At 40.2% G+C, this 24,340-nt stretch overlaps 4 protein-coding genes across 4 annotated transcripts; 1 reads left to right on the forward strand and 3 right to left on the reverse strand.

Moving 5' to 3' along the window:
- Positions 1–1,525: 1,525 nt before the first annotated feature.
- LOC114161487 (extracellular calcium-sensing receptor-like) lies at positions 1,526–6,369 on the reverse strand. Its single transcript, XM_028044787.1, has 7 exons — positions 6,045–6,369; positions 5,588–5,875; positions 4,773–5,324; positions 4,472–4,693; positions 3,738–3,861; positions 2,036–2,508; positions 1,526–1,948 (listed from the first exon to the last, which is right to left on the reverse strand). The coding sequence occupies exons 1-7, from the start codon at positions 6,342–6,344 to the stop codon at positions 1,526–1,528; spliced, it is 2,382 nt and encodes a 793-aa protein (XP_027900588.1). The 5' UTR covers positions 6,345–6,369.
- A 1,815-nt stretch (positions 6,370–8,184) lies between these two features.
- On the forward strand, positions 8,185–13,030 carry LOC114162033 (extracellular calcium-sensing receptor-like). Its single transcript, XM_028045780.1, has 8 exons — positions 8,185–8,340; positions 8,861–9,149; positions 9,221–9,307; positions 9,506–9,706; positions 10,426–11,025; positions 11,118–11,342; positions 11,714–11,837; positions 11,926–13,030. The coding sequence occupies exons 1-8, from the start codon at positions 8,255–8,257 to the stop codon at positions 12,825–12,827; spliced, it is 2,514 nt and encodes an 837-aa protein (XP_027901581.1). The 5' UTR covers positions 8,185–8,254; the 3' UTR covers positions 12,828–13,030.
- Positions 13,031–14,054: 1,024 nt separating this feature from the next.
- Positions 14,055–18,166, reverse strand: olfcu1 (olfactory receptor C family, u1). Its single transcript, XM_028045781.1, has 13 exons — positions 17,970–18,166; positions 17,720–17,897; positions 17,522–17,638; positions 17,277–17,429; positions 16,993–17,193; positions 16,610–16,847; positions 16,302–16,522; positions 16,072–16,202; positions 15,701–15,797; positions 15,481–15,604; positions 14,709–15,181; positions 14,516–14,596; positions 14,055–14,408 (listed from the first exon to the last, which is right to left on the reverse strand). Exons 1-13 carry the CDS (start codon positions 18,164–18,166, stop codon positions 14,055–14,057), a joined length of 2,565 nt encoding a protein of 854 aa, XP_027901582.1.
- A 968-nt stretch (positions 18,167–19,134) lies between these two features.
- LOC114162035 (extracellular calcium-sensing receptor-like) lies at positions 19,135–23,035 on the reverse strand. The gene is made up of 8 exons (XM_028045782.1): positions 22,797–23,035; positions 22,144–22,438; positions 21,748–22,037; positions 21,306–21,601; positions 20,742–20,941; positions 20,401–20,622; positions 20,168–20,291; positions 19,135–20,087 (listed from the first exon to the last, which is right to left on the reverse strand). The coding sequence occupies exons 1-8, from the start codon at positions 23,033–23,035 to the stop codon at positions 19,189–19,191; spliced, it is 2,565 nt and encodes an 854-aa protein (XP_027901583.1). The 3' UTR covers positions 19,135–19,188.
- Between the last annotated feature and the right edge of the window lie 1,305 nt (positions 23,036–24,340).

Genomic DNA, 24,340 nt, shown 5'->3' on the forward strand with positions numbered 1-24,340 from the left:
TTCAATTACATCAGAATCTTGGCAAAACCCAGGAGAAGGCAGCAATTTAATATTTAGCCCGTCTGAAATCTATTTACTTGTTCATGGTGTTTCTTCCTCATTGTGTGCAGAATTAGACAGTTTAGCCTCCTTAACAAAGAAGGTAATTATTTATACATAAAGACTTCCTGGTTTAAGTCAGAGCTCTGTACTTCAAAGCAGAAAAACAAGGAAGTTTGAGATAACATGTTACTCTACACACCTAGACGAGTCCATAACGTGGAAAGGTAGTCTACTTCCGTCTAAAAAGGCCCTTCACCAAACTGGAACATCATGTTTTTCATCAATTAGAGATGCATTATGTGTCTTTTTTTATATTTTTTAAAACTGTCACTATGTCATGACAATAGGAGGCAGGTAATGTGTGAAAAAATGTAGCTTCTCTTGATTGAGCCGCCTACTGGTGGTTCTAATATGACATATGCCACTCCTGGTCCGAAACAACCAATCAGAGCCAGGGGGGTTTTAACACTGTCAATCACCCTCTTGTGTGCACTACTCACATCCTCTCCCTTTCTCTTTGCTGTGCTACAGCTAGTTTTCCACTCCTAGTCTGCCATGAATGTTCAGGCTAGTTAGCTTATCCACATACGAGAGTGGATTAACAGTTCTCCTGAAACGGTAAGTTGTTTCTCTGCCGTTCGCACATTTAGGGGCTTGTGCAACTTATGTGAATTACTGAAGGAGAAAAAAAACACAAATCAGATATTTAATTATATGTTGTTTAATAAATGAAGGTGAAAAAATCCACATAGTCTTTCGCTCATATGTCTATTTAAAAATAAAAATCCTCTGAATATGACGCCGAGGCTCAATCTCTCCTTGTCAGGGCTTGTTCTGAGTGGAACAGCTTCATAGTCTCGGGCTCAGTTTCAGGGTGCTGGCAGTCTTTTTATAGTTCGTGTTTTCTGCCTTAACACACCTGACTTCAATTGATGGCTGATTAACAGTCTTTATTTTTATTTTATTAACTGCAGTTACATGAATTAGGTTTGTTAAAGCTGGAAAACATTTAAAACACATGGGGCAGTGTTCCCTGAGGATCAGAACTGGGAGCCACTGGTCCAGTACCAATACTTCCATGAAAATACATAATAAAATATTTAAAAAAGATTGTCAAGGATGCACTCACTTTTGTGAGATACTGTAGAACAGTGATTTATAGTTCATGTCCAAATTTTAATTTTAGAAGTTAGACATAAATGAGCTGAACTTTTAGTAACAAAATTACCCAAAGTCACAGGACTAAGTAAAAAATACATGTGAAAATTCTGCAACAGGAATTCGTCCATAAGTTGAAAGTTCTCCATGGAAAACTTGTTCTTGGTCTGATCTTGTTTCTTTCCTGGAATGTTCCATCTTCGACTGGATAAAGATTGTTTGATGACAGTCATGCCATTTGCAGATTTTGCGATTCTTCAGACAAATGTTTTGTAGAGTCTAAAAATGACTATACACTTTTGAAATGTGTTGCAGTTGTTTCGTTCTACCTTTGCATTAGAAATTTTTTACTGTTCTTTTCAGGTTTAAGCAAAATTATGTAGCACTTTGGGGCAAAAATGCACAGGAGAAGTCCAAAGGCTGAGGCTAAAATAGCAAAAACATGGACAGCTACAATGTATTTTCCACCAGTGCTCATGTAAACTGGGATAAAAGTAACCCAAACAGCAAAGAAAATGAGGATGCTGAAGGTGATGAACTTCGCCTCATTAAAATTATCAGGCAGCTTTCTTGCCATAAAGGCCAACACGAGGCACATGCAAGCCAGGACTCCAATGTATCCAAGAACAAGCCAGAAGCCAACTTCTGAACCAGTCGCACATTCGACGATAATTGTAGAGCTGTGGTAGTCCTTATTGTGATTGGCATGAGGTGGACTGGTAAGCAACCAAATAAAACAGACAATAACCTTAAAAAAAAGATAGAAAGACATAAAGGTAGTAGTTTTTGCAGACTAAGATGAATAATGATTGCTCTATTAGAAATGTTTTAGTACCTGGACAGTGGTTCCCAAGAGCACACTGGCTCTCTGTTGTTTGGTTCCAAACCATTTCATGACAGGACTTCCTGGTAATCTCGACCTAAACGCCATTAGAACCACCACTGTCTTGGCTAGAAGGCATGAAAGGCAGAGTGCAAAACTGATCCCAAACGCTGGATACCTGATCCGACATAGCCACTCTGAAGGCTTACCGAGGAACAGCAGACCGACAAGGAAGCATATGGTGAGAAACACCAAAAGGAGGAAGCTCAACTCCATGTTATTTGCTCGAACGAGTGCTGTGTCCTTATATGTGTAGAATATGGCAATGATCACCAGGGAAACGCCAGCTCCCAGAACTGAGGCAGCGCACAGCAGCACCCCCATGAACTCATGGTAAGACAGATACTCCACTCTTTTAGGGATGCAGAGATCTCTGGCTTTGTTGGGCCATGTGTCCCCGGAGCAACGCGAGCAATCTAAAGAATCTGAATATGGAGAGAGAAGAGAAACCTTACACAAGGTGACCCTGAGAATAACTGTGCTTTTGCTCCCATTACTCTATTGCACATCTGCCTGTCGCTTCATAGAAATTCACATTACCTTGGAAAATAATCTGGCATCGCTTTACTGTGCATTTGCCATGTATGCACAATTAATTCACCAACTAAACCATGCTGCCACTGATCCTTTTTTCTTTTTTTTTTTTGATAGACTGAAAGCTGCCATCACATAAGCCTTGACGTTCTGTACCACTACTCAAGAATTAACACTAATGCAACTCAACTATCCCACCAATCAATCATTTCTGTATGCCACATCATACTAGTCCGGCTACACCGTCTAAGATTCAGTCACCTCAGCATGACAATTGCTCGAAATGTCCAGCATTTGAGGTTGAGCTACTTTCTAATTATTTGTGACTAATAATTATCTGACCACTTCAGGATATTACTCGTCCTTTGACATTTTATTTTCAGTCAGTTGATCCCTGAAGATTAAAAAAATAAAATGAGGGGTTGATGCTAAAAAATACCTACACATTAATTAATTAGAACTCATTCTTGAAAGATGACAGGATTTTATTTAACAACATCGGCTTAATTTCTTCACGCTTATCGCTGTGTAATATGTGTTTTTGTAATAAGAAAAAATAATAATAATAAAGGAAAAATCTGACAGGGAGCTTCAATTTGAAAATCTGAATGAAGTTTCCTTCCCCTTCTTTCTCTGCTCTGTCTCCAAACGTCACCCTATTCCACTAACAACAATATATCAATAACATTGGAGATTGGGCTTGTTTAACTTTAGGCAAATTGAATTAGTTGCTATTACTAGTTGCTTTTGTATGAAATAGGCTATTATTGTCAAGTAACAGTTACAGCGTTTACAAAATCCATTCATATTCTTTCATCCTTTTAGCACACTTTATCATTGCAGGTATGCAGCAGGGTAAGTTCCTGACTCTATAGGGGATGACAGCCAAGAAGTGGGCTACACAGAAAACAGCAATGGGACAATTAGGGGGCTGTTGAAATGAATACTTTTATGCAGTTGGAGGAAACCCAGATGACATCCATAGATGCTAACTCCACCCTTGGCTTTATTTTAGTTCGATACCCAAGTAAATTAACTAATGTAACCAAATTTAAGGATAGTCAAGTAAGTTTATGATTAAACAAAGTGGTGAAAAAGTGTAGCAAAAGACAGGACATACCGGTTGTATTACTAAATTCTCCTTCGGCACAGGGCACACAGTCATAACAGCAGATAGGTTCCCCTTTTCTCCTGGCAATACGAGAACCTGGAGGACAGCTGCTGCTGCACACAGACCGGAGAGCCTGAGAGGCAAAGTTCAGGCACTCAGAAAGATGACTAAACAGGCAGCTTTCTTCTCTAATGTACACATATTTAATCAAAAATATAGAACGCGTTTATAAAATGTAAGCAACATATTTTTAAAAACTGAATAGACAACTGAATCTTTGAAAAGTACTGAGATTTGACACGGATTCAAGTAGTTAAACCTACATATTCATAACAAATTAATGTCAAGATTTTTTTTTCTAGATTTTTATTCATTATTAAACATTCACACATTCCTCAGTGCAATATGTATTTAATTAAAAGTGTTTTATAAAGGTAATTGACTGCTCCAGTTTTCAACAAAAATGTAAAAAAAAAAAAAAAACCATTAAAAATCTTGGTTTTTAAATACTTACATTTTATAATAATAATACCAATATCATTTCAGAATATTTGATGGATGGCAATTTTCTAACAAACTGCAACTGGTCATTTTCCAATAGACGTTTAAAAGGAGACTGTAAGAATTATTTAGTAAAGCATGCCACACATAAATAACAGTAATTTAAATGATGTGTCAATCAGCAGGGCACAGAAGAGTCTGAGCGGTGAACACGGCCTCAGGCCTGTTTGTGGAGAACACACCTGCTTTCCAACCGGCCACATGATCACTGAGCCGTTTATGACCAAGCTGCTTCCGGCGGGAAATGAGGCGTCATAAAAACCAACTTTTACCAAATCTAGAGAGCCGTCAGGCCCCGTCTGCCAGTTCATCAGATCATAATAAGCAATCGGATCACCATTCTTATCAAAGTTGACTTCCTCCCCCAGTGTGGAAAAATTTGCAAGCTTCATGTAGTGAAGAAGCTAAGGGAATAAAAGCATAGGGTGTCAAACTTCTGTTTGTGAAATATTACTACAAATTACAACTTGTAACCATTCTCACCTGCCAGGGTTTAAAATTCTTTGGATCTGCACAAGTGTTTTTGACGAACGGCCCCTCTCCAGCTTTGCAATTACTCATATCTTGCAAGGCGTAGGCTACGAGATACACGGCTTTGTAGACGTTGTATGAAACCCGGAGTTGTGTCACATCAGAATACGGAGAGTAAACGTCATGTAAGACTTCAGTCCCCTTGCATGGCATTCTGCTTTGTTGGCTTCCCAAACCGTGATTGTGAGCGTTCGCAGATCCGTTCAGCCGGCAGTTGAACGTTTCCTCCCAAAATTCTGCCAAGAAAGCGATTCGATGAATAGCTGACGGTGTGAGAGCCGCAAGATGTTGCTGCAGCCCAGGAATCACAGCAGCTCTCTGTATGGCAAATCCTAGAGTTCCCTTCAGAAGATTGGCTGAGTTTTCCCACAGCGACTTGGAGGTCGCCCAGGCCTCACTGGCGATCCACTGGAAGCCGGTCAGGTTTCGACGTTGCATCTCTCTGAGGATGTCCTGCATCTCTGCCTCACCAGAAAAATTTATGATGACTTTTGAAGAAGTCATCTGGTGATGGGAAAGTTAGAGGAAGTATTTAATTAAAATTCACTAAATTAGGATGAGTTATACATAAAATTACTTCCTTAATGATACACTACACAGGTAGTGTTTGGTAACATAACTTTGTCTAATGAGAAAGGAGAAGCAAATCACTTATCTTGTAGCTAAAATTAAACAGCATATTTTAGCATTAAATAAAAAACAGAAACCTGTCACCGTTTGGACCTTTTAGCAGGTAAAATGCAGTAGTTGCAGCACACATAACACACCTGAATAACATTCAGAAGCTTTTCAATGGCCTGGTGGCTTAGGCCTACGGGGTAGAAATGTGTGTAAGCAGCACACACACCATAGCGCACCGATTCCTGGAGGAAAAGCTGGATGGCGAAGCGAGCATAATCGGATTCCACACCGATTACTCCCACCCAAGTCCAGCCAAAGTAGAGGACCAGCTGGGCCAGGGCTTTTATCTGGAAGGCGTCACTGGGCATTGTCCTCATGAATGTGGGAAATTCCCTCTGATTACTCAGGCAGCTGCAGGAAGCAAAATAGCTCACCTAGAATTACAGCAAACAATGGTTGACTTTTGTTGCTTGTGGAGAAAGCATCAAATAACAATGAAGGCAGAGACCTAACTTAAAACTGAAGATTGTGGTTACTCATTGTACGGACTGTAATGGAGCAGCAAGTAAATTATATAACAAAAGGAAACTCAAACAGTCGCACCAGTGGAATATGGAAAGAACCCAGACTTCGTAGCAGAGCCATGGAGACACCAGAGCCAGCGTCTCCTATGATAACCGAGGACACCGTTCTGTTGACAGTCTCGCACCCTAAACCAGTGGCTTCATCCTGACCCGCATTTCCCTTCAAGCCCTCTGGCTGTCCGTTCGCCAACAGCAAGGAGGCTTTCAGGGAAACGGGTATATCATCGCAGCTGTCACGGATGTGGAAACCCAGCTTGAGTCGCGGCAGGAGATCCGTGCGTTCGTTTATCTCTTTGATCGCAAAAGTCATCGTCTGCATCCAGCGCAGGGCACGAGCGCTGAAGCTGTAGACAAAGATAATCACAGGCTTCTTATAAAAAGTGGCACAACAAAATCAAACAAGCACATTCTTAACAGTTCGAGTCACTGCATTGAACTTACTAGTTATAAGTACTAGTTATAGGCTTTACGTTGTATGTGAGAGGAGATGACACAGGACTGTAATGTAAAGGGAATAGACCCCCGATAACTACATCACCATCCTCATAAAGACTTTTTCTCTCTTCTTCTCCCAGGAAAGCACAACCATCAAGAGGAGCAGATGAGCCATGATTTCCTCTAAATAGAGACAGAAAGAGAAGGAGAATTGCATCTATCAGTCGCATGTTTGCCTCAGGGAAAATTAAAAAGCCTGCCCCAGTTTTCACACACGGAGAAGATTACAATATAGTTAGGCACGCCTGATTTTTATACTGTAAATGGCACAAAAATAATCTGAGGGTGCCGCCCATCAACTATGTCGATGGTTGTGACACAGTTGGTGGTGATATAATTTTTGTTCCAATGAATAATGCTGACAAAATTACTATTCGTATTTAAACTTTTTCTGTTGTTGTTGTTGAAACTGATTACGTTTTCTTAATTTTTAAGCTTTTAAGCTTGTTAGAGCTGAACAGTCCAAAGGTGTGTGTTTAGCAAGACCAATTTATATCTATAAATACTTTTATGGTGAATTATTTTTTTTTTGTACACTGGTGGAGGTTGCTGCTACTTCACATTCAAAAATGTATCTGTTCAGATTTCAGCTGGAGTGCTTCTGGGAGGATTTTTCACAATGTTCCTGTCAAATCAAGACACAGCTCCTTCAGATTAGCAGCAGCATTTAGCAAACATCGTTGGCCTGATATACTGAAGGTGGAGTCTCAGAAAGAGTTTCTTAAAGAGACAGAGACCCAATTTTAAGGCACCACATTAGTTGTCATGTTTGATATACTGTATACAGTAACATAAAAAGGCACTGTGTGCCTGGAAAATATAAAAGTATTAAACCATATTGATCATATTTACATCTGTAAGAAAAGTGGTAAGCTACACACCCCATTCCAGTTATTAAGTATTGTGGTGGTAACATTTTGTAGTGGGTTTTTTTTTCCAAAAGAGAGTTGTTTACTTCACAAAATGGGCGGCATTATGAAGAAAGAATCTTGTGTGGAAATATTGGAGCAATATGTTGAAGCCAAAGAATTAGGGTTTGGGTACAAATATGTCCTCCAAATGGACAATAACACTGTCCAATTACCAATTTTAAGTCAATGTCTTTAATCAGCTTAGGAACTCCATTCCACACATGTACATAAAAACTGAGTTAAAAAAATAAATCTTGTGTTTTTTATCAATAACTCTGTTTTGTTGTCAGCAGTAGATGAAAACCCATCAGAAAACATACAATGGTCTACTGACATGTGTCAACAGGGGTTGAGTCAAGTTAAAACAAAAACAATAATTGCCCAGAATTAACACATACCACCCACAAAGAAAAAAAAATAAACATGTGTCAAAAAGAACCATAAATACATGTGTTTTCTAATTTAAAAAAAAAACCTGAACTGGCTTATTTCGATATTTCTCACATGAAATTATTCCATTTGCTCCCATCACTTTCAGTAAACTACGCAAGGCTACTAAATATCCAATTACATCACACTGTGTCAACAGATAACAAGGTTGCTTTCTGTATATAAGCTGCCTAATTCCAAGCTCTCTGGAGTTTTGACCATGACTATCAGCATGCCTCTACTCGCTTTATTTTCTTTGATTTTCTATGTCAGTGTCTTGTCTTTCACACCCCCCCCTGTTTCTAGATACACGTCCACAGCTCCAACTGCAGCTGAAGACTGCGTTCTCCGAAACAGCTTCCAGCCGGCCTTCGTTGCAGAAGGCGACTTTATAATGGGAGGGATTTTTCCTCTTCATTATAACCAAGAAATGCCTGATCAGAACTACACCTACACACCACCACCAGTGAAGTGCAACGGGTGAGCCTCATGGAGAAATGTTGTTTTTTTTTCCTGCTAAAAACGGGGGGATTTTGTTCTCCATTGTTTAGAATCACTTTGGATCTAAATACACCTGCTGGTGGTTAAACCAGTCGAGCTGCTGAGATTACATTTCTGTTTTAGGAGGTAAAGAATGTTTGCTTTATGGCGCACAAACATTTTTTTAGGTTCTTTTTGTGTCTGATTAATTGCTATTGCTTACTACTATATTACTCAATGCTTGTTTGATTCTTTGATTCACTGAATGGTGTAATTGTCTGAGACTGCAGAAATTAAGCAATTTATGTATTATAGAACATGACTGTAAATATGATAAGATGTTTTCTCAGACTTAAACCAGACATTATGGACAAAGAAAACTATTTAGTTCTTTAAAAGTAAAAAATTAAAATACAGTTTCTTCTGTCCCAGCAACATTTCTGTCTCTAACTACTTTGTTCAATATGCGGGCATGGGCGTGTGTGTGTGTGTGTGTGTTTGCATCTTTGCTGAGCCACAGGTTTGATCCCAGGGCTTTCCGCTGGGTCCAGACCATGAGGCTGGCAGTGGAGGAGATAAACGAGAGCACACAGCTGCTGCTAAATCACACTCTGGGTTACAAAATCTTTGATTCTTGTGCGTACCCGCTGACTGGTCAGAGGGCCGCTCTGGCTGTGCTGAACGGGCTGAGTGAGGCCGACTCTCCCATGTGCTCTGGAGCCTCTCCGATGCTGGCTGTGATCGGGGAATCAGGATCTGCTCAGTCCATCGTGGTTTCCAGACTCCTGCGGCCATTCAGGATCCCTATGGTAACAGCATTTCCTTTTTTTTTTTTGCACTCACTTCAACATCTTGAGCTAACCCTAACCTTTACCCTCAGATCAGCTACTTCTCATCGTGCGCCTGCTTCACCGACAGAAGACAGTATCCGACATTTTTCAGAGTAATTCCTAATGATGACTACCAGGTATGACTGTATGTTACCGCTTGTGGAATGTAAAAGAGGAAGTCATGAATTTTACATCTTAAAAGTTTACAAATGTAATCACTTGCTGTAGTCATACTTTGTGAAGACATTTCATGTGGATTTTGATATCTTTAAAATGTAATTTTCAAACGTTATTGGAAAATTACCTCGCCTTTCTTTTCTTTCTTGCTGAAAAAGGTGAAGGCCATTGCTCAACTTCTGCAGCACTTCAACTGGACTTGGGTCGGGCTCATTCGAGGAGACCATGAATACGGGCGTTTTGCGGTGCAAGGTTTACTGAGGGAGTTACAGGGCAGCAGTGTGTGTGTAGCTTACCAAGAAATGATCCCCCTGCTCTACAACACACAGCGGGCACTGGAGATTATGCAGGTACATTTTTAAAGAAGCACCTATTTAGCTATTATGCAAAACAACTCCAAAGTGATTTAAAACGGTTTATTCTTAAATACGAGGGCAGCCGTGTTTAAAAATAGTTAGTCATAGCAAAATAAAAATCCAGCTAAATCTCCCTTTAGGTGGTTTGTAGTTCCTTTAAGTTTTTGAACATAAAAAATGTGAATTAACTTCAGAAATCAAGGATTATTAGTTTTTCTGTTGTCTAGAGTAAAAATAAATAATAATTTAATAGATTTTTCTTTAATGAATGATAATGAAAATGTAATTAACTATGACTTTTAAAGCCAAATATTTACACAGCCATTATTTGTGTGTACCATTGAAACAAATTTGACCCTATATATCTGCAGTTATGTCCTGGCTGTAGCAAGCCTATCTAAAAGTTTCTTTTCTGAACATCTAGAACGTTAAGGTATTTTTTTAAGAGAAAGAGACACATTTGCAATTGAATTTTGAAAACATGTGGATTTACTACATGACTACATGCAACCAATTAAAAGACATAATTAAAGTACTCAAGTTATTCTACAATAATTTGGCTTCAGTGAAGAATAACTATGATACATATACACAGATTTTAATATAGTCCAAATATTTAAGGTAACATTAATAGCAGTGATCCAAACATGCAAGGAGTAACAAGTTGTTCTTTACAAATGTTATGATTTACTTGCATAAGTGAAGTGTTGAAAAGTTAACAGATCGCATTGTGTTTTTGTTTTGACTTCTTGACCTTCTTCCATTTTGAAAAAAATAAAAATAAAAAGGTCATGCGGCGCTCTTTGGCAAAAGTAGTGGTGGTATTCTCAGCCGAAGGGGAAATGACGCCGTTCCTCAGGGACTACATGAAGCAGAACATCACCGGAATCCAGTGGGTGGCGAGTGAAGCCTGGGTCACGGCGTCTGTCTTTACAGGAAGGGAGTTTTACCCCTACCTGGGGGGCACCATTGGCTTTGGCGTCAGAAAAGGTCACATTGCTCAACTCAGTGACTACCTGCAGACAGTCAACCCTCAGCAATATCCCAACAATGTTCTGGTGGGCGAGTTGTGGGAGGCTCTGTATGGCTGCAGCCCTTTTCCGTCCTCTGCCAACCCTTTCCCAGTTTGTTCAGGGCAAGAGGTGCTGCTGAAGCAGCACTCAGCCTACATGAACACATCCAGCCCCAGGGTGGCCTACAATGTCTACAAGGCTGTGTACGCAGTCGCTCATTCACTGCACAATCTTCTTCTTTGTCAACCTGGCAACGGGCCTTTTGAAAACGATTCATGTGCTCAAAGCAACAAGATACTCCCCTGGCAGGTATGACGATGAAGCATTTGTTGTATGAGGAGTAAATAAAGCCCATTGCTTTTGTTTGTTCTGTTATAAATCTCTCCCCCCGCCCCCATTAGCTTCAGTACTACCTGCAAGAAGTGAAGTTCGACATGGCTGGGGAGGAGGTAAACTTCGACCTGAAGGGCGACTCGGTGCCGTACTATGACATTATCAACTGGCAGAGAGGCACGACTGGAAGTATTGAGTTTGTCAACGTGGGGTTGTTCGACGGGACAAAGCCTGGTGGAGAGGAGCTGGTGATCCAGGAGGAAAGAATAATGTGGGCAGGTCATCAGAGTGAGGCAAGCTGCTCACACTGTGTTTTTACCTTCATCAGATGCCAACTGTTGAAGTTCTGTAGGTTAAGATGGAGGTAAGTAGGGCGAATAGGACGGATTGGATCTGATTTGACCCCATTATTGTCCATTACGTAGTCCGTTAAGCAGTAAAGATGGTATTTTAGCGATGGTCTTCAACATGCCCATACAGTTTGATTTATTTTTTTCAATAGCCCCTTTCAGATCATCTTTTCTTTTGTGATAGTCCTCAATTTCAACTGAAAGGTCCCATCATGGAATAGGGGATTGAAGTCTGATTTTATTTCTATCATGACTGTAGTTTGATTGTTAAAAAAGCAGGTTTTGCTAATAGAACCCATATTGTCCCTGTAAAGGTGCCAGGGTCTGTGTGCAGTCCCAGCTGCCCTCCAGGCTCCAGGAAAGCTGTCCGTCGTGGGGAGCCTGTATGCTGCTTTGACTGTGTACCATGTGACAGCGGCAAAATTAGCAATCAGACAAGTGAGACTGAAAATCAATGCAACTTAAGTACTGATCATAGTACGGTCACATTTATCTTTCTTTTTCTTTGCTATTCTCTTTTCGCTAGACTCAGTAGAATGCATATTTTGTCCTGAGGACTTCTGGTCCAACCAAGACAGAACAAACTGCATCCCCAAGAAGGTGGAGTTTTTGGCCTACGATGCCTTGGGCATACCCCTGACAGTCATTTCAGTAGTGGGCGCCTCTCTCACTATCGGTGTTTTTGTCGTGTTTTTCTACCACAGAAGCACGGCAGTCGTGCGAGTGGACAACTCAGAACTCAGCTTTTTCATCCTGTTGGCTCTAACGCTTTGCTTCCTGTGTTCTCTTGTTTTTATCGGAGAGCCCACCGTTTGGTCCTGCATGCTCCGTCACACGGCCTTTAGCATCACGTTTTCACTCTGCATCTCCTGCATCCTGGGAAAGACTCTGGTCGTTTTGGCTGCATTCACGGCCACCAGGCCGGGGGACAACATCATGAAGTGGTTCGGGCCCAAGCAGCAGCGAGCCATTATTTTCAGCTGCACTCTCGTCCAGGTGGTGATCTGTGCCGCCTGGCTCATTGACGCCCCACCTTATCCAATTCGAAACACCAAATACGAACGCTCAAAGATCATACTGGAGTGCAACGTTGGGTCGAGTCTTGCATTCTGGTGCGTTTTAGGATACATTGGCCTCCAGGCGTGTCTCTGCTTTGTGCTGGCATTCCTGGCTCGAAAGTTGCCCGGAAACTTCAACGAGGCCAAGTACATCACCTTTAGTATGCTGATCTTCTCCGCTGTGTGGCTCGCTTTCGTCCCTGTTTACGTAAGCGCCCCCGGAAACTATGCAGGTGCAGTTGAGTCCTTCGCCATTTTGGCCTCCAGCTTTGGGTTATTGTTTTGTCTGTTTGCCCCAAAATGTTACATTATTTTGCTAAAGCCAGAGAAAAATACAAAGCAGCACCTCATGGGTAAAGAAAAACTGTAACTCTTTTTTTTTTCTCTTTTAAGAAATTGCTCACATTTCTAGTAGCTTAATATTTGTTTTGTATTTTATTGAATTCATTTTCTTCTGTTTTTTTTCTACTGGTTTTTATTCAATGTTGCAATGTACTGTATGTTTCTGCTTTTGTAAGTTAGTGCGAATTCCTGTGAGCGAGAAAGTAAATAACAAAGACACGTCAATTTTGTGTATCTTATAACATGTCAGAATAAAAAAAGTCTTCTCCTTTGTTTTGAGAATTTTTTTTTGTTCTCACATTTTTTATGGTAAGTAAAGGTATTTTATTTATATAGCACATTTTCAGCAACAAGGCAGATCAAAGTGAATTAGAAGGAGATGCAACAAAACAACAAACTAAAGGAAAGAGCAAAAAAAAAAAGAAAAAACAACAAACTATAAAACAACATATGGGTTCCTCATGTTTAATAAGATGAAATATTCCATAATTTATAAACCAGTAGGGGTTTCTCTGTATTCTTGTTCTGATAAAAATAAGTGGTACTTTAACTAATAGGAGTTTCTCTAGATCTTACTCCGGTATTAAAAGTTTAACTTTGATAAATGTTGATCTAAATAATGAGTAGTTTCTCTAGTCAAATAAATAGGAGTTTCTCTGGATTTTGAGTTTGTTCTAATTTAAGACTAAATTGTGTGTAACGATTCAGCTCAGAAATGTACAAGGATAGGTTTTGATTAGTGGTGGAGTTTTTTTTAATCACAACTAATCACAATTTAATCAAAGACTAAAAATAAGCATCATTTTGAATTCAAAGACCCTTTTTGCTGCTAAAGTCAGCGAATAAACAGATTATGAGCTCAGCAACAAATATATTTATTGTTTTTAATCTGTTGTTTTGATCATTCAACCGTCAGATTGATGCTAAGTACTATTACACCCATTCAGACCTCGAAGGCCGACGTCCTGCAATTTTCAGCTGTGTCTCCGAACACACCTGAGTCAAACAATGAGACCAATAGCAGAAATTAATACAACATGCATTCTCATAACGAGTGAGGAAACATTCCTCGGGAAAAAAAAAAAATGTAAACAAATTGTTGAAACAGATGTCTTATTTTTATTCTGATCCAAGGACAATTTGCATACATTTCCTTACTTTAAAAAGGCATTTTAATAGGGGTAACAATGAAGAAAAAAGAAATTGTGTTTACTTGATTTTAAAAAAACAACAAAATAAAAAGGCATATAGATTTTTATTTATATTTTCCAGTCATACCTTTTCTAATGTTCCTTTCAGGGTGGAGAAGAATTATGTAACATTTGGGTACAAAGATGCACAACAAAAGACCGAAACTGGAAGCTAATATTGCAAATATCTCCACGGCTACCGAGAACTTTCCGGGTGAGCTGATGTAAGCTGGGATGAAACAGATCCACACCGCCCAGAAAATCAGCATACTGAAGGTGATGAGCTTGGCTTCGTTGAAGGTGTCTGGCAGCTTCCGTCCGAGGAACGCCAGCAGGAGGCACACAAACGCAAGCAGGCCGATGTAGCTTAGCAGCAGGTAAAACCCAAGCGGCCATGGCTCCTTACACTCCAAAACGATCTGATTGGGGCGAGGAATACAATGTTGCAACCTTGTTTTGTGTGTGTGTGTGTAACAATGTCGTGATTGAATTTTACAGGATGAGCTTCAAGACTCGCTTTTCTTACTTTTCCATATGAAGCTTGATATGTGGGGTTCCTGACAGGGAATGGAGGTGCGCCCAAGAGCCAGCCAACACACAGACAAATCTGAGAGAACAAAGAACAATAAAATAACACTTGCAATATTGTAATAGTAAATGGCAATAATAATAATAATAGAAAACTGTGTAGGGTTGGCACCGAAGCAGGTTTTTTCCACCTGAGGAGTCGTTGTGCAGAAGATCATAGTCCTCTGTTGGGTTGGACCAAACAGTTTCAGACCCCCGGAGCTCGGTACATTAGCCCGAAAAGCCAAAAGAACCACAACAGTCTTAACCAGGAGACAGGACAGGCAGATGACAAAGCTAATCCCAAACGCCGCCTGGCGCAGCATGCATGTCCACACCGAGGGTTGGCCAATGAACACCAGGGAACAGAGGAAGCAAAGCTTCAGCGACAGAAGAAGCAAGAAGCTTATTTCGGAGTTGTTGGCCTTAACAATGGGCGTGGTGCGAAAACGATGGAAGATGGCAGTAATGATGGCTGTCAGGACGACGCCGAGCAAGGTCAGCAGAACGAGGACGATGCCCATGGTCTCGCTGAAAGACAGGAACTCTTCAACCCCTGCGACGCATTTCACCTTGTCTTTGTCGGACCAGTAGGAGTCCGGGCATTTAATGCACTCGGTGGACCCTGTGGGGACACAGAAAACGTTAAATGGAAATTTTTTAAAAATTCTAGTAAAAATCCAGTAAAATTTGTGGAAAATTTTACTGTTCCACATAATTTTGTATCATTAGTGATGTACAACAAAGCGATGATAAAAAGAATAAAATTATTTATACTCTCAGCTGACTAGGCTTTAAAGTAATCTTTTAATTTCAGCAAAATATCTACGGACTGATATTTTCCGTAGATAAAATATCTACGGAAATTTTATCCGTAGATAAAATTTCTGTAGGTATTAGGGGAAAAAAAGAAGAATTGGTTACCTGTCTGGTTGCTGATCTCTCCATCTGCACAAGGCAGGCAATCAAAGCAACACTGAGGTTTTCCTGGACGTCTGGCCTGTCGGCTGCCGGGGCGACATGGAGCACTGCACTGAGAAACAGGCACCTAAAGGTTGACCAGAAAAGCACCACAGAACTTAAACACAGCCGGTTTATTGACTAAAAAGGCTGAAATTTAATTTAGACATCACATTTTCTGCACCTGTGACTGGCCTCCTGTCCATACAATAGCGCTGCCATTTATCTTCAGCTGTTGCCCCAGTGGAGCTGAACCATCATAGCCTCCTACTTTAACAAATCTGTTGATGAGATGAAAAAACTAAATAAGATCAAGCTGGGGTTCAGGAACGTGCATCAGGTATATGATAAGATAAGATAAGATAATTTATTAGTCTCCCATAGGAGAAATTTGTCTAGCAGGGGCAGGCTGTAATACAACAATAAGAACAATACATTAAAATAGACACAGGGATAAGAATAATAAACAAGGAAGTGACATAAAAGTAATGGCCAAATATTGACGTCAGAGCTTGCAAAGAGCATTTCTGCTGCAAAACAAGTATTATATTTGACCTGATTTCCCCCTTGCTGTCCTTCTGCCAGTTAATGATGTCATATAAAGGGACTGGCTCTCCATTAGCGTCAAAGTAAACTCTCTCCTGAAACTGATTTGTGAAATTTCCTCTCTTCAGATGGTACAGGAGCTGTTTGAAAAGAAGGCAAAAACATCACAAAAAAAGCAAAATAAAAAAAAACTTTAAAAAATGAGCAGTGATTTGGTCTTCAGTAGCTGTTTCACAAACCTGTCCTGCAGTGAATTCTGTGTTTTTGTCACACATACCCTCATTTATTCCTGCAGAGCCACAGTTAAGTAAGTTGTGGAGAGAGTGGGCGATGGCAAACACAGCCTTATACACATTGTAGGATATTCTGACCCGAGATACGTCAGTGTAGCTGCTTGATGTGAGACTCAGGTCTTCCGAGCCTGTACATACAGGCTTTGGATCAGCATTTATACGTTCATTGGTCACAACAGACATATTTTGAGAGTCCAGATTGAATCTGTGATCCAGTGTGTCCGCCTCGTTTTCATTAGTGACATTTAGATCAAACCGGAGCTGACATCCAAACTGCTCCTCCCAGAACATGTTGATGTACTCCATTCCCGGTTCGGGAGACGGACGGACATTAAGGAGGAACTCTTTCAACCCAGGGATATTGACTCCGGGGAAAGAGAAGCCGAGCGTTCCCTCTAAAAGGTCGTGGAAGTTCGGAAACGTCAGAAGGCCGGCCGTCACCCAGGCTTCACTAGCCACCCACTGGATCCCTGTTACTTTTCTACGGGAAAGCTGGTTATGTACGGAAACAGAAACATACCGGTTAGCACAAAAAAAAAAAGTCCTCTTTATGATCTGAACTTTGACAATATATTAACATAATGCATCCTGAATGCTGCACATCTTCTCTATTCCGCATATAAACAGAGACGCTCACTTCCAGGAACAAATCCCAAAGTTGCCCCTCGGCCGCAAAAACCACCACCACGTTTGCGGTGGAAATCTGCAGTATGTCCGCCATGTCCTGAATCTCAGCCGCCGTCGGTGATTTCGGAATAGTCAGGTGAAAAGCCACGCAGCCGCCGCTGCTTCTGAAGTGATTGGAGAACTCCTGTATGCCGTACTGACTGTAGTCATCCTGGAATGAGCATTGAATGGGGGTCAGTAAAATAAAATAAAGACTTGATTTGTTGAGTAAGAAACAAATAAGCCTGATCTTACTGTCGTCCCTATGGTGCCCACCCATTGCCATCCTAAGAATGTGACCAGCTGTACGAGACCTCCGACTTGAAAAAGGTCGCTCGGCACAGTCCGCAAAAATGACGGATACACTTGCTTGTCGTTGAGGCAGGTGCAAGTGGCAAAATAACTCACCTAAGATGAGACAGAGATTTTTTGTTTTGTTTTTCACAGCAAAACATTTAAAAACATCTTTGCACAAACTGCCGTCTTCTTGCTTTTCTTACCAGTGGGATGTCGAAAGGGCCAAGAACTTGAGCTACAGCCCTTGTAGGGGAAGACGATGCGAGACCAATGACTGCGGGGATGGGAGAGCCAGACAGACAGCGGGGAGTTTCATCATCCTGTGTTGTTAATAATGTTTGCGCCTTTTCGCTTGTCAGGTCTATCATGTTTCTCATTCCCAACATTTGCTCGTCACCAGCCGCAGACTCTGAGAAAGTAAGTAAAGACAAAAGGGCCCGCAGACTGCTGTGGACGTTGTCACAGCTGTCCAAGAGGCGATAGCCGAGCTTGACACCAGGTAGGAGGCTGGACTTGTTGTTTATTTCCTCCACAGCAAACGCCATCGTCATCATCCAGCGGAAGGCTCTGTGATCAAATCTGCGCAAAATACAGTTTGAATGTTTGTCGAAATACATTCAACCCGCACACATCTGACATCGTCATATTTACCCGCTGCAAGGTGGGACCTGGGGTTTGCTTTGGTAGCTGTGCTGAAGCTCAGAGGCCAGGTAGTGCAAAGGGAAAAATCCCCCTATTAGAACATCCCCGTCCATCTGCAGGGCGAGCTGCTCGTTGTCTCCTACTCTCACGCACTGAGTTGAAGCAGATTCAAAAGCACTCGGTTCCTCCACCTGCAGATCATTCATTTTCTCTATCAAACCACTATCTCTTTTCTCTGCTCTTTCTTCTGTACTCAAAATGTTTCGTTTTTCCACAGAATGGCAAAAACCTGACAATGCAATGAAAGGAATGCTAAATAAAACCCAAAGATGCAGTGCCTGAGTAACGTTTAATGGACCCCCCATGCCGACCCCATAAAGACTCTGATCACCTAACAAAGACCGACAGACGACTGGGTCAGGATAAATTGCAAAGTGTTATTATGCGAGCTGCAGTTCATTAGCAAGTCATGAAAGTTAGTCATCGCCAGTTCAACCAATCACGGTGAAAAGAAACAGGACGGAAAAAAAGTAAATGACCTTTTGTCATGTAGATACCAAGCGTCGAAGAAAAAATACATATATTAAGATTCAAATGAAAAAAAATCCTGTTTTGAAACTGATGTTTTCAATTTGAATTTAAACAGTTTTAACTATAACAACAAATAAAATGAACACTGAAAACACAAGAAATGACTACATTTTGGAAGGGAAATGAAGGGATTTGCTCAATTTTACAACAAAATAAGAAGCATTTGCAAAAAAAACTAGAGATGAAAACCTTCTACTCTACGTGATGTGATCAGTGGGTGAGTGTCATTGCTTTTCAGTCTGATATTTAATGGTCTTTATGATAGCAGCTAATTGTATATTGTTTTTTTTATTTTCTTTTTAGACATGTTGATCATCTCCTCAAATGCTTATTTTTATTTCTGCATTTTAGGGGCTTTTTTTATGCAAATGACAAATCAATATTTTGACCAAGATCAATGAACCAAATTTGAAAATCATTTTCCTTATTGTATGGAAACTTGTCTTGTTAAAGAAGTTTTACTATTATGAAATTCATAAAATAACATGAAGAAATGACTGAGCCAAACCCCTTTGGTTTTAATATTTATTGAAGAGCAACCAGAAAGGAAGAAATAAGTGTAGTACACACAGTTGTCTACTAACAAGCATGGATAACATATGGTCATCTCTATGTTGTGTGAAGAAATATGATACAATTAGTTTTTATTCATTAAATATTTCTTAGTGTTTTTTTCAGGCCGCAGCAAAATAATGAAACACTTTGGAGCAAATATACACAGTATCAGTCCAAAACTGGAGGCCAGAATAGCAAATATCTCCACAGCCACAGTAAATTTTCCAGGAGAGCTGACATAAGCTGGGATGAAGGTGATCCAGACTGCACAGAATATCAACATGCTGAAGGTTATCATCTTGGCTTCGTTAAAATTATCAGGTAGTTTCCGAGCTAGAACAGCTAACACAAAGCAAAACACAGCCAGCAGGCCGATGTAGCCGAGCACAGCCCAGAAACCAACAGCAGAGCCTAACGCACATTCCAGGATGATCTTCTCCTTGTAGGTGGTCAGATTTTTCACTGGGAAGGGAGGACTCACAACCAACCAAATGGTACATATTATAACTTGAATAAATGTAAAAGACACTACAGTCATTCTTTGTTGAAGAGGACCAAACCATTTCATGATATTGTTACCGGGAAGTGTAGCTTTAAAGGCCATTAGAACCACTATAGTTTTCCCAAGAACACAGGAGATACAGAGAACAAATGTGATGCCAAACACTGTGTGCCGCAGCATGCAGGACCACTCAGAGGGGGCTCCAATGAAAGTTAATGAACATAAGAAACACAGAGTCAGAGAGAAGAGCAGCAGGAAGCTCAGCTCTGAGTTGTTGGCTCTGACAATTGGAGTTGTTCTGTGATGGAAGAAAATCACTGTTGTAATGATGGCCAGACAGGCTCCACTAACAGAGAATACAGCCAGGATGATTGACAGGACTTCATCGAAGGAAAGAAACTCCACAGGTTTGGGGAAACAAGCATCTTTTTCGGTATTTGGCCAGAACTCCTTGGGGCATGGGAAGCAATTAGGAGAATCTAAAAGACATGTATAAAATTGGTTTACTACTAAAATATTTTCAGTTGATGCAGTTTTTCATTAAACCAATTTATCTTACCTGTCATATTACTGATCTCTCCTTCAGGACATGGTATACAGTCATAGCAGCAGATTGGTTTTCCTTTCTGCAACACTTTACGAGTTCCTGGAGGACAACTCTCTGAGCAAACTGATACTGGAACCTGAAACAGAGATACAAACAAAATTGAAGTTTATAAACAAAATATTTCTGTAATGCATCTTAAGTTAAACAGCTAGACAACATTTAAATAGCTAAACTTTTGTCTTTACCTCTAAGCTACCTTCCACCCAGGTTATGTTTCTGTTGATATTGAACTTCTGGCCTTCTGGCAGCGATGCGTCATAAAACCCCACTGTCACCGGCTCAATGGCTCCTCTCTCATTCTTCTGCCAGTTCACCAGTTCGTAAAAAGCCACTGGATCCCCATTCGCATCAAATGACACATGATAACCATTTCGGGAAAAGTTGACTTTCTTGAGCTCAGTTAAAACCTGTGAGTGTGATTCAAAGTGATAAAGATGGATAGAAGTAGAGGTAAATGTATTACGCTGATTATGATATTTCAGTTCAGAAAAGCTAAATCACTGGTAAACACTGAAAATTCCCCAACCTCTTCAGACTCCAGCCTGATGGATTTGTCAGCAGTGAAATTAGTTTTTTGAGACCGTGCGGCTTGAATAGCATGAGCTATTGCATAAACAGCCTTGTACACCATGTTAGTAATTCTCAACTGTGAGGTTTCAGTGTACGGGCTCTTAAGTGTGTTTAGATCCTCTCGTCCATTGCACATTCTCTTTTGTGTATCTCCACCTAAAGGTAGAATAAAAAGGGAGGCAAATGCTGAAGCTCATTTTCATCAGTGTCCTTTTACTCTTGTTCTTATATCTTTATAAACTAATCACATAGTATTCATCTGTTTAGCCTTCATGGAGAATGATAGTTATGATCTATGACTAAGACAACAATAAATACTGTTAGTCAGTTGAAAAAAAACATTTTAACTCAAGTCAAAATACCAGATTATGTTTGAATATTTTCCATAAAGGTACTTTATGCTAGTAGCAATGTGAATTCTCCAACATTTAACCAACACCTTACAAGCATACAGTAATCACAAAAGTCTGAAATGAGGATTTAGGTGTATTAAATTAGCAATTAACCTGAAAAATCTCACTTTTTCTTAGCGTGCAATTGAACGCATCCTCCCAGAACTCAGAGAGTACAGGGGAAGCAGCCACTTCAGAGGGAGAGAGATCCAGAAGGAAATTTCTAAACCCAGGAATGACAGATTGCTGAATAGCCACTCCAATGGCACCAGCACAGGAAGTGAAACGTAACATATCCATGTCAGTGAACCAGGCCTCGCTTCCAATCCACTGACGAGGCGGCGAAGGATCTCGTGACAGTTCTTCCAACAGGATCTTCATCTCTCCGATAGCTGCAAATGCCACCACAACTGTTGCTGTGGACCTGGAGGGACATTAAATGCATCATCTTTAACTAACACGGCACACCTTTTACTAGAAAATAATATAGACCACTTGTATTTGGAAGAACATTTATAAGGGCTGCCGATGAACATCAATGCAATGTATACATGCAGCAATCACAGAAACCTCCGGATAATATCAGCAACTCTTTGGATTTTGCTGCGTGGGTTGGTCCGATAAAAGGCTTCAGAGTACTCCACGCAGATCCCCTCTCTGAGTGCGACGTCTAGAAAAGCTGCCATGCCGTTATTTCCATAATCTGAGTCCGACCGGACGGCTCCAATCCAAGTCCAACCAAAGTGTTTCACCAGCTTGGCCAGAGCGTCAGCTTGAAACTGATCACTGGGAATGGTTCTGAAAAAAGTTGGATACTGCTTCTTATCTGATAGGCAGGCACAGGTGGCGTAGTGGCTCACCTAAAGCAAAACAAACAAAACAAAAGAAAAAGTCATCCAAACTCTGAAATGTAACAAATAAAGCAGCACAAGCTTCTTGCATGTGTCCGAAATACAAACAGTTTACCTGTGGAATGTTAAAAGACCCAATAATACGCGATATGCTGATGGATGGCGTGGACCCGGACTCAGCCACAACAGCCATCACCACTCCAGACTGAGAACAATTGTCACCCCCATAAAACACAGGATCTTGGCCGTTTGACAGCTGAAATGCTGCATGCACAGCCACAGGCACCGAGGCGCACGAGTCGTGGATCTGATACCCAAGACTGACGTCGGCGAGAAGCTCTGTGCTGTTATTTATTTCCTCGGTGGCAAAGATCATTGCACGAGCAAAGCGCACTTCACGGGGGTCTATTCTGCACAGAAAAACAATGTTCAACATGTCTCCACATGACTACAAAACCTAGGCAAAACACACAGGAAAAGACTGTCTGACCAATTGAATTTAAAGTCCCTCCACACACTTTACACAATGCAAACAAAAAAAACATTCATCAGTTACTTCTAATGCCTAGTTTTAGAAGTTACTGTTGATAAGCAGTGCTTTAAATATACATACAATAGTTAAATCTTATTTAATTCTGATGTAAAAGTCAATATCTAAAAATAAACTGGGAGGATTTATGTCACATCTCTTAAAAGCACTGAAACATTTTCAGCATTGTAGTTCTCCAAGAACTGAACTTCAGAATCCACTTGGTCTCAAACACTAACCTCCCTGAGCAGCTGGGAGACTCGGGTGCTGTGGTGTAGTTGTTCTCCACCGTGTGCATGCTGTTGTGGATGGAGAAAACACCGCCGATCACGTAGTCCCCGTCCATGGAGAACGCAGGTAAACGAGCAGCACCCTGCAGGCTACATGTATCTGGACGACCAGCTGAATTTCTCTGAGCCAATATTGACTTTGCCTCCAACAGACCCAGACCCAGAACAATAAACAATAACATCTCCATCCCTCAAGTGCAGGAAGGTGTGTTCTGTCTTTTTTTATATACCTTATTTCCTGAGAAAGGACGCCGTCACACAGCGGCGCCACAACAAGTCTTTTAATTGGGCGTCCTTCATGTGTTTACTTCCCCATTCACATCTGTATCCTGCTTATTTTGTCTCTTTGTAACATTTCCCTTGAAACCACTGGAAATAATTTAGAATGTATATTTTGCCACTGGAAGTACTTTACCCTGTTCAAAATATTTGCTGCCTCCTACGAGTTTTAGTTTATGGTGGAAGAAATTGATTTGGGGAAAAATAGATTGTTTTGCAATTATGTTATTTCTATAAATGATTTTCATTTCATTCTTTAAAAAACAAACATTTTTAAGTAACTTTATACTTTTGTCCTTCTGCTGACATCATTTTTAAATATTAAATGACTGATGTTTCAATCAGTTACTCAGTACTTGAGTATCGCTTTTACCAAACACTTTATTTTTTGTGTATGTTCTTAGACATCTATTTTTACTTTTACTTGAGCAAGATGTACTAAGCTTGGTTCTCTACTCACCTTTGGTCCTTTGTCTCTCTACATCTGAAGATCTATGACCTCTATTTACACAAATATTACTAACCTGCCTGAAGCTTTAATGAAATGATGCAACAGAGAAAAGTTTAATTAGTTTTAAATGTGTGGTTTTTATTTATCTTTTCTTTGCTTCACACAAACATATCCAATAAAAGCCCAAGCCCTGACAATGATAACATTTTAAACTACTTACAAATAAAGATAAATATGATAACTGACAATATCTGGTCGAACATATTTGACTCTATTAAGACTTAATGAGTTCAGCCCTGAGAAAAAGTATTTCTCCCCTTACATATTTCTTGACACTTGGTTTTGTTTTCACACTTAAATGTTTCATAACAATGCTTTTCAAACTTAAACTATTTCATGGAGACCATTTTTGGCCAAATATTTTATTTTTTATAGCTCAATTAAAAACCATAATTTAAATAAGGCAACTTAGACTTGGAAGCTTTTAAATGCTGTTCTGTGTCCTTTTGTGACCTCCTGGGTGAATTATCACAATTTTTATCACATATGTTGGATTAGATAGTATAATTTATAGCTAAACTAAATAAGAACTGACGATTGCATTTTGTCAATGATAGTTTCAAACAAACTGTTTGAAGCTATCATTATTATTTTTGATCATCTGAAACATTTTAGTGTGAAAAAGCAATAACAACAAAGTCCACTATGATAAAATAAAAATCTAATTACTGTAATATTATTTAGAAAAAGAAATGTTAATAGT

This window comes from Xiphophorus couchianus, chromosome 18, assembly GCF_001444195.1.
Source record: "Xiphophorus couchianus chromosome 18, X_couchianus-1.0, whole genome shotgun sequence".
Classification (NCBI taxonomy): Eukaryota; Metazoa; Chordata; class Actinopteri; order Cyprinodontiformes; family Poeciliidae; genus Xiphophorus; species Xiphophorus couchianus.